General features: G+C 42.2%; 1 protein-coding gene across 2 annotated transcripts; it reads left to right on the plus strand.

Moving 5' to 3' along the window:
- Window positions 1-756: 756 nt before the first annotated feature.
- Window positions 757-6,724, plus strand: LOC136420993 (uncharacterized). Of its 2 annotated transcripts, XM_066408137.1 has the most exons (4): window positions 757-879; window positions 1,608-3,176; window positions 3,527-3,666; window positions 5,799-6,724. In XM_066408137.1, the coding sequence occupies exons 2-4, from the start codon at window positions 1,641-1,643 to the stop codon at window positions 6,055-6,057; spliced, it is 1,935 nt and encodes a 644-aa protein (XP_066264234.1). In that variant the 5' UTR covers window positions 757-879; window positions 1,608-1,640; the 3' UTR covers window positions 6,058-6,724. The 2 variants fall into 2 exon arrangements, with proteins under 2 accessions (XP_066264234.1, XP_066264233.1); XM_066408136.1 differs by having other exon boundaries at window positions 757-3,176.
- Window positions 6,725-9,737: the final 3,013 nt, after the last annotated feature.

Consider the following 9,737-nt stretch of genomic DNA (forward strand, 5'->3'; position numbering starts at 1 on the left):
AACCTATTGTACGCCAACCCAGCTTAGACCCCGGTGACAGTAGCATAATGGTACGTTCCAAACCGTGGGAACATCTTGTCTTGGGAGGGGGGTGGTTTGTCTTTACCAGACCTGTCCTTCAACTGCCAGTTAGTAGAAATTGGCCAACCTATGTGGGTGGGGTACTTTGCCGAAGTTGGTATTTTATACGAAAGCCAGACAATTTTTGCCAATCTCTAGCTACGCAGGCCATTGGAGTCATATTGGGCAGATTTGGTATATAAGCCCATTAAGCCCATTCGTAGATTCGAGTATGCATGTGCAGTGTCAAAGGTGAAGGCCCCTGGTTCTGTCTCGAACATTGTCTCTAGACAATGCCCAGACGGGGTTTGTTTACGTCCCATGTGCCTTTACATTTGACACTGCACATACGTACTCGGATCTACGAATGGGCTTATTGGGCAGAAATTAGGACCCCATTCCACTTAACCGGCTCTTGCGCTGCGACTTAAGTTATGTTTGTGTGACAAATGACTTGATGATTGTAACATCGTATAGAATTTAAAAAGTGTGTCTGAAAAGAAAACAAAGCACACAAAACTTTTAAAAAAAGTTTTTATCTATAAAATTCGTTGACGCACTATCAAATCGTCCGGACGCAACGAAGCGGAACATTTTTGTCTGTAAAGCGCTTTAGGTGCTCAATATACAGCCAACTAAACAAAAACAATAGAATTCCATTCAAGAAGTCTTCGTTTCTGGTTGAACTGGTTCTATTCGGATTTATTTCTAGGGGAAAGTGGGCGGTGTCCACTTAAGTTCTCATTTTCTCCTGGAGCTTTCAAGACAAGGAGGGAAACGTCCCAAGCGTAGATCTACTAGTTCTTCATCTGCAAGACGGTATGCTTGCAGTTTTTCTTTTAAATAGTGTTTGACAGGAGGAGAGGAGCCAGACCAGCGCAAAGGGGAAGCAAGCGGTCGAGCATGAATCGCATTTAATGATAGAGTATTATACGGCGGAGGGGGGAACCGAGCAAAGGATGGATGCAGTTTAAAGACTCTCTCTCCCATCCCCTGTCTGTACGTCTAGTTAGATCCCACCGTACCACTCTCTTTAACTTAGCATTGCTCCGTCGGAGATCAAGCAGGATAGTGTACTCTTCTGTCCTACGTGCTGAACTGCCGAAATGTCTTGTTAAGTAGGTTGACACGTATGTATAACGCAGACGTTTCACACGAAGTGAGATCATTATGGCGACAGTTGTGGATGCGTCGTACCAAAAATGGCGATCTCTTGTGAAGAAATCGGTTGTTGTAGATTCTTGCAAGGAGTCGTTTCTGTCATAGCCTCGCTGAAAAGTGTATGACAAAAATGAAACATAAGATATGTGGACGTCTGTAGTTCTTGTTATTCTTGTTCAGATGCTAGGCAGCGTCCCTCAATTTGGGTCAATCGCCTAGGGAGATATGTAAATGTGACTGAAATGCCAGCCAAACTGCCGACGGGTCTTGAGTTGATTTGTTTGGTTTCCCGATTTCAATGGGACACGGTGTTACATGGTCTGTTACATGATCTCATAAGGCAGCTTTGATCATAAGCTAAACCTTTTATGATCCTATGTTTCCAGTTAACACCGACATACATCAGCCAGAAACCAAAAATGGTCTCGCCCGCCTGGTTCCAGTTACCAGTCGTGGTCGCCATCCTGTATCTGGTGTTCCAACGGCAAGTTTTAGAAAACAGTGCCCTACACGACACCTACACGAAAGATGACAACAAGACTTCCATGTCCTGTCCTAACTCCACTCTCCATGCGCGAACCGCGGACGGCAGCTGTAACGACCTGGATGACCCGGCCATGGGGATGCGCCTGTACCGCTTCGGCAGAAACGCTCCCATAGAGAAAACCTTCGTAGATGAGAATAACCTCCTGAAACCGAACCCTCGAGAAATCTCAAAGAAGTTGTTCAAGAGAGAAGAGTTCATCCCCGCTACCTCTATCAACCTCCTGGCGGCGGCCTGGCTTCAGTTTCAGACACACGACTGGTTCGACCACGGTCTGAACCAGAAATGGAATCCTATTCTCGTCCCCCTGTCAGAAGACGATGAGTTGCGTAACCGGAGGCCTGGGGTTGAAGCACTGAAGGTTTTCCGGACTGTTCCTGACCCAACTCAAAGACAGAATTCTTCGCAGGACCGCCCGAAAACGTTCCGCAACACCAACACCCACTGGTGGGACGCCTCACAGCTGTATGGCAGCGATTTGGAAACCCAGTTGTCTCTCCGAGAGATGCAAGACGGCAAGTTGAAGGTCACCTCCAGCGGGATGATTCCTCTAGACGAAAAGACGGGCGTCGAAAAAACCGGGTTCTCGAGCAACTGGTGGGTGGGGCTCAGCATGTTACACAACTTGTTCACGCGAGAACACAACGTGATCTGTGACGTGCTGAAGGCGAAGTACCCGAAGATGACCGATCAAGAACTCTTCGACAAAGCTCGCCTCATCAACGCCGCCGTCATGACGAAGCTGCACACAGTGGAGTGGACCCCCGCTCTTCTGTACAATGACATTTTGGACGTGGGCATGAAGGCCAACTGGTTCGGCCTTTTGTCTCAGTTGGGTAGGCTTGGATTGGGATTAGAAGGACTGGGATCAGCAGGACTAGGAAGCTTGCTTGGACAAAGTTTGCCTAAAAATTACCTTCTTACTGGAATCCCCGGTTCGACCAAGGAGCTGCATGGAGTGCCGTACTCCCTTACAGAGGAGTTCACAGCCGTTTATCGCATGCATTCTCTTTTACCCGACATCATTCACCTGCAAGACATGAACACTACACAACGCACTGGGAAGACCTACCGATTGAAGGATACACTCTTCAGTGATGCTTTCGATGTTGTTGAGAAACAGGGCATGGACAACCTCTTCTACACATTCGGTGTGGAGAACCCGGGCGCTCTTGTCCTCCATAACTACCCAAACACCATCCGGGACCTGCAGCTTCCCGAAACGCAAAACTCGGAGTTTGTGGACATGGCAACAGTCGACGTGCTGAGGGATCGGGAACGCGGCGTGCCACGCTACAACGAGCTTCGGCGTCAGCTCAACTTGGCCCCCGCAGAAACCTTCCAGGACATCACGGATGACCCAATCGTTGCCGATGAGTTGAACGAAACGTACAGCGGAGACGTTGAAATGGTAAGTAGAGGCATTTCAATGTTGTAAAGGGCTCATGTCTAAGTAGACTTTTTTGGGGGAAGGCACCTTTTCTGGCTGGTTCGACTTTGAATCTCTTACCCCACTCAGCAATGTCTTATCCAGTTATACTAGTAAGTAGTCTTTCAATAAGTATCAAAAGAACTGGTGAACATTCAATCTCTTACCACAGGAAATATTTGAAAGTTATGATAACCAAGTTTCTTTGTGTGGTTGTATAGTTATACTAGCAATATATATGTACCTAGTAATAATAGCAATATATATGTACCATTTTGACATAAAAGCAGTTTACATACAACCCTCTGATCCCCACACACGTATTCTTTCAGGTGGATCTTCTGGTTGGCTGCATGGCGGAGAGCCCTCGGCCTACCGGGTTCGCCTTCAGTGACACGGCCTTCCGACTCTTCCTCCTGATGGCGACTCGACGTCTCAGGGCCGATCGCTTCTACACGGACTACTATAACAGGTAGAGTATCCGTGACTAGTTTCATCGGGTTGGTAAGTTTGGGAACGCATCTATAAGCATCGACACCTGTGATGCAGTGCAATGTGAACCAGTCAGAATTGCATTGAGGAAGGTGACAGATGGTCACCGAAACGTCGGCTGAATAAATCACATGGTTGTGTAAAAAGAGTCTTTATATTCAACAGGTACAGTAGTGAGAGTCTTAATCACGGTTTTCGATGACAAATATGCATGCAGTTTTTGGCACATTGGTACACGGAATCCGTGCGAGGAAAGGCGTGTAAAGTGCATTTCCTAAAGCCCCCGTCACAAATCAACAATTTAGCTCGGCCGACTTGTCGGCGAGCTCCAAATGGCGATTTTCGGGCGAAGTACGACCGACGTCCTGTCGATTCTACGGGCTTCGGGCGAATTTTCGGAGCTCGGCCGACGTTCGCGTGTCACTGGAAGCTGCGCTTAAATTCAGCGAGGCCTCGGCGACGATTTTTGAACTCGCACAGCTCGTCAACAGTTTGCCCGTAGCTCGCCCGAGCAACGCCCAGCGCTCGGCCAATATTCGGGCGGGCATCCGAGGATTTTAGACCCGATTTTTGGTCGGTCGGAGGTCGCCCGAACTCGTCGGCCTCGTGCGAGCCTCGCACGGGCTTTGTACAGTAATCGGACGACCGTCGTCAGTGTTCCGGCCGACTCATGAAAAGTAAGGCGTGCTTCGGGCGATCGTTGTGCAGGCGTCGATGGAGCTTGGACGGGCCTCGGCCGAACTCTTTCTTGTTTATAGATAAAAGGAAACGACTGTTTGGTTTATAACATAAAATGATAAATAATACTGAAATATCAACTAATACTAATATCAACTTGTCAAAGATTGCTGCCAAACTTTTCTAATGAGAGACAATTCAATGCAAAGTTAAATTTTCATTGACATAAATTTACCATACATAAAATGTGAACACCGAAGACAATGCTTCCTGTTCCTTTTTCGGTATAGGTTTGGATGTTTCAATCTATATATTAATGAACTGGGGCTTGACTTTTGAGGCTTGACTTGACTTCCTGAGTTTTTCCTCCACAAAATGACTAGTTGAAAGTCCACTGAGTCATTATAGATCTATGTTTGTCTGCCGAGGCACGCCCAGGCGTCGGCAGGGCGTCGATAGACTTATCAAGGGTCGGCCGAAGCTCGGACGGCGTTCGCCCGAGCTTTGGTCTATTTTCGTTTGGTGAAAATGTTTGGATCGGGGTTAAACGACTGATCTGTTGACTTTGTGGCTCCTGCGCTAGTATTTGGATCGATCTATAACAAAATTCCTGTTTATGTTATTATTTTCAGAGTGCCCACCCACTTCACTCGTGCCCTACAGATTTGCCACAACTCAGAAAGTAAAGTTTGTCCAAATTTGAGCTTGTTACCAGGTCAGTTAATTCTGACTTCGTCCGTGTCCAAGAGATGGTATCGTCTCATGTGGGATTTATGATTATTAGTGTTCGACGGACGTCGCGCGAGCTTCGTTGAATTTGTGACGGGGCAGGTATTCAGCGAAAAATACGGTCGACGCTCGGGCGAATTTTAAATTCGGCGAGCTTCCGGCGATCTACAAAATCGGCCGATGCTCGCATGAATTGTGACGCCGGCTTAAGGGCCCAACAACGGGGTATGTCAGAGTATCGAACCCATTGGTTCTGAGCCAAACTTTGTGACCATTACGCCACACGACGCCACGTAATTGGGATCGCTTAAGCCTTAATAAAAACCCTTTTATTTGCTTCAATTGGCTTTCATTCCACCTTAAAAAGTATTGATATGTTTAGCTTTGGTGTAATGTTTTCTATCTATATGTAATACTGACATTTTTTTACGAACCATTAAGATTAAAATGCATGTAATTAAAGGTTTAAACGAATGAATTAAGATTAAAATACAAATGGGTAAAGATTAGAATTCACATGATCAGAGATGTGCATGCATGTTTAAAGTGCAGTAGTACTACATTGTATGCAAGGAACTTTGATTAGGCGATAGTCTAGTCGGGTAAGAAATGTTGTAGATCAATGCAATCAAAACTTGGATAACGGTGACAACTAGTACAACGTACACTTGAATTGACAAATGTTTCAAGTGTTGTTTCACACAGCGCTACGTATACCCAGGAAGGGTTAGACTGGGTAAGGGACGCGACGATGTCTTCCGTCCTGCGACGTCACTTCCCGAGCCTTGAGGGAGCGCTACGCGGGGTCACCAACGCCTTCCGCCCGTGGAAACTGCAACAAGAGTCCGCTGTGTCGTCTGGACTGAGGGCGATGATAGATGTGAAGGCCATCTTTTTTATTCTGATTATTATAGTGTCACTTTGTGCTCCGGAACAAGAGGTTTTCTATATGACCCCAAACTAATATCTCTTGCACTTCTATAGTAGTGTTTCATTTTTAAATGACAAATAGTTTATTGAATCTTTTGTAATCAAAGGGTTTTCTATATTGTGGCACTCATAATGATAATGTTCATCATTGAAAATTTATGTTCAAAGGCTAATTGAAAGGGGATAGGTACAATAGGTATAAAAGGTATGAGAAAAATGATGGCAAGCTAAATTTCTAAATTACTGACGCAAAGTTCTGCTTCCACTAATATAACCTGGGGCTTAACGTCTTCATAAATTTTTTTTGAAACTAGACAAAACATTGCGATAATGTGTACTAGTTTTGACGACGTAGTGGTTGTGATTCGAGGTTATAACAGAACACAGTGACCTCCGACAAATATGGCAATACATGGGTTTATTGTGACGACCTTTACATTCTGAGTGTAAGTTTAGTTTAGTTTAGTTTAGTTTATTTATTTATTCGCACATATATAAACATAAAAACAATAATGAAATAATCGAAAATATTTAAAAGAAACGTGCCGGAAGAGAAAAGAAGCCCATAGGGCTTATAAGAAATTCTCCTCCATTAACTTATCAAATATTAATTACTATACAATTGTGATATAATAGGTAAGTAATATGTAATAAGTCACAATATGTACCTGTAATATCTTGTCACCTCATATAACGACATCCTGACATAACTTGAGGTTCGGCGACTGTTATAATCATCTTACAAAATTCTAACTTAAGAGCAGCTGTCTGTAAAAACCAAGCAAAATGAGGAAAAAGTGGCCAAGTTCAAAAAATGAAATTTTCTTAGATTTTGTGTGGTGGTGGTAGGGTCTTGGCCCAAACCTACAAAAATGGGAAAGTTTTGGGTCGGAGGTTACCAGTTGCCATGGCAACGGCCATTTTTCAAAATGGCGGATTTTCGCCTTGTGAAGGCCTCTCTCTCGCTCAAAATGGACCATCTTTGGCCTACTGTAACTCCAACAAATGAACAGAAATGTTGCTGCCTCTAACATATTATATTATCCATATCTTAACAAGAAAAATGATGTAAAGTGTTGCTCGAAATGTTCTGGCAGTGAGATGCAACAAACGTTTAAAGATGACCTGTTTTTGTAAAATTTCAAAATTGACAAAACGCCATTTTTTGGACGTTTTTAGCAAGCAATACCTCCTTAAAAGGCACTTTGAATTTGTTGATTTTTAGCACAGCACTAGTTTAGACCTTTATGAATATCATATAAAAAAAGAAGTTTGGGTTCTCCATGGGGCGGGCCACAGTGACCCAGAGACTAAGCCATTGTTTCCATTGTAGCAGAATTTCAACTACAGAATTGAAGGTGAAATAAACATGTGCAACTTGGTGATTGAGATAAGAATGACTTTTCTTTAACTTTTTTATGCTGCAAGAAACCTGCATGGCACTTAGAAAAGTATTTTGTAACAGTTGACTGTTGGTTGCCATGGCAACGGTCATCTTTGCTGTTAATGATGGATTTTCACATGGTTGTATTAGGAAAACATCCCTACCTACTGATTGTATTGGAGATATGGACATAGCTTTTATATTTCCATATAGCATGTGTTTCAACGTTTCATAGACCAAAAGTTCAAGATCCAGCATTAAGATTAAGAGGGTGTACTAGGGGGTTATCAGAACCATTGAAATCAGAATTTTTATCTTGCTAAATTTTCGTCATTTTTAAGGGGCTTTTTCTTCAATCATGGGCAAAGTTGATGAATGCATGGCACATAGACAAGTATTTTGTAACAGTTGACTGCTGGTTGCCATGGCAACGGCCATATTTGTTCTTAATGGTGGATGTTCACATTGTTGTAGGAAGAAAACATCCATAGCTTTGCTATATATGTAAAGAAAATGAAATCTGACGTTTTTTCATGTAACAAAGAAACCTACCTATCACTTGGGACAGTAGGTTTCTTCAGGACCGACAGCTGGTTACCATGGTAACAGTCTTTCAAAGGTTCAGAATTGGTTCTTCTTCAGGATTGGCAAGTTGGAAATTAAGATGATTAGATGATTTTTTTAAAAATCCTTTATGCAGCAAGGAACCTACCTTACACTTCTAATTTTTTATAACAGTTGATTGCTGGTTGCCATGGCAACGGCCATTCTTTCATTGTCTCTCTTAATTGGTTTTCCAAAATGAATCACCAATACAACTACTAACAGAATATGGACATACATGGGTCACAACAAAAGCCAAATAAAAACCGGGACAATGTGTACATGTGACAATACATACATTTACAGATAATCATAGCCTCCCTTAATACCCTTATAAATATCAATTGTAATTTGCCTCCAAACAATATTGTTTAAGTATATGATTACATATCATTATTTCCTTACATCTATATCATTATATAAATGTGAAACGACCATACTTAATGCCGGATATTCACAAGGTAAATGTCATAGTTATGCGCACAGTAAAGTATTTGACCTGCAACTCCTAGGGGGAGTAGTAGGACGCTATGCATCCGATATGATACATCCAGATGCGGAGACAGTTGTTTTTAAGATTGTTTATACAATTTGAAAATTATAATGGGTAGACCATCATAAAATCGAAGACAAAGTAGTACCAATAGCTCACTAAAACAAAGTTTTTGAACTGAGCTTAAGAGGGGCCTTGTATTTTTGTCAGGGACTATACTTTAATTTGATTATTTATGCTAATAAAGTCAAGATTTCTTATTAGAATTATTCAATATTTACTGCATACTTTTTTATGCATTCTGTCAAAATGAATTTGAGGGACACGGCCTTGCGAAACAAACAAAAATTGTATATCCGATATCCGAGTACCTCAGTGATGAGTGCCTTCAGAATTTTTTTACGTGAATCATATCAACAATATACAGTTTTTTTTACTATTTTAGAAACTAAAAGCCACTGATTTAAGAAAAGCCTAAAATTCTATTTCAGCTATAGGTTGACCTGCAGTAACAAGTTGTAGGTCAAAATTAGCACAGATACAGAAAGTATTCACCTACGGAGAATTCACAAAACTATCCAAAGATTCAACTAAAATGTGTCTACAATATTCTCCAGTGGATGTACGTAAGAGGTCAATCTTAACATAAGAAGTGGTAAACAGAAGTGTTCCGCAATGCGCCTTAAATCTTTTATCTTTATCAATGTTTTCACCTATACGGTATTATACCCCTGGTATGTGGAGTCCTGATAGCCCCAATGCATGCGGACCCTTTGTCTTTATGTACCACATAGTGAATACACAAAATGATTGAGTAAGTAACTTAGTGATTTATTGTCGTAGAGAACAATAGAATGTGTAAAACAGCTTTATTCCATTTCAAGTGTCCCTACAAACCTCATGTAGTGCCCTGATTAACATTTTTAATTATTGTAAGCATTTCATGGCATCTATCCGTGGTTTTCACACAGCGACACAAAGAAGGCCATCATAGCTCACACCGTAGTGAGACGTGATTACCTCACTTATTTCGTATCAGTCCCAAAACACGAAAAATACACATAAAGACCCTTAAGTCACGGCTCCCGTTATGCGTGTCCCAATAAAACAACGTTAGTTATTGACTCAATAGATGTTCCTCTCTGCAACAATGGTAAAACCATTCACCAACATTGCCAATGATTGAAGAAAAAGCCCCTTAAAAATGACGAAAATTTAGCAAGATGAAAAATCT

The sequence above is a fragment of the Branchiostoma lanceolatum genome, chromosome 15, assembly GCF_035083965.1.
Source record: "Branchiostoma lanceolatum isolate klBraLanc5 chromosome 15, klBraLanc5.hap2, whole genome shotgun sequence".
Lineage (NCBI taxonomy): Eukaryota > Metazoa > Chordata > Leptocardii > Amphioxiformes > Branchiostomatidae > Branchiostoma > Branchiostoma lanceolatum.

What these genes read in the sequence shown, in the direction of transcription:
- LOC136420993 (XM_066408136.1), top strand. Translation starts at nt 1,590, where the DNA reads ATGATCCTATGTTTCCAGTTAACACCGACATACATCAGCCAGAAACCA. An exon ending in ACAGCGGAGACGTTGAAATG is followed by an intron (nt 3,177 to 3,526) that starts GTAAGTAGAGGC and finishes GTATTCTTTCAG; the next exon opens with GTGGATCTTCTGGTTGGCTG. An exon ending in TACACGGACTACTATAACAG is followed by an intron (nt 3,667 to 5,798) that starts GTAGAGTATCCG and finishes TGTTTCACACAG; the next exon opens with CGCTACGTATACCCAGGAAG.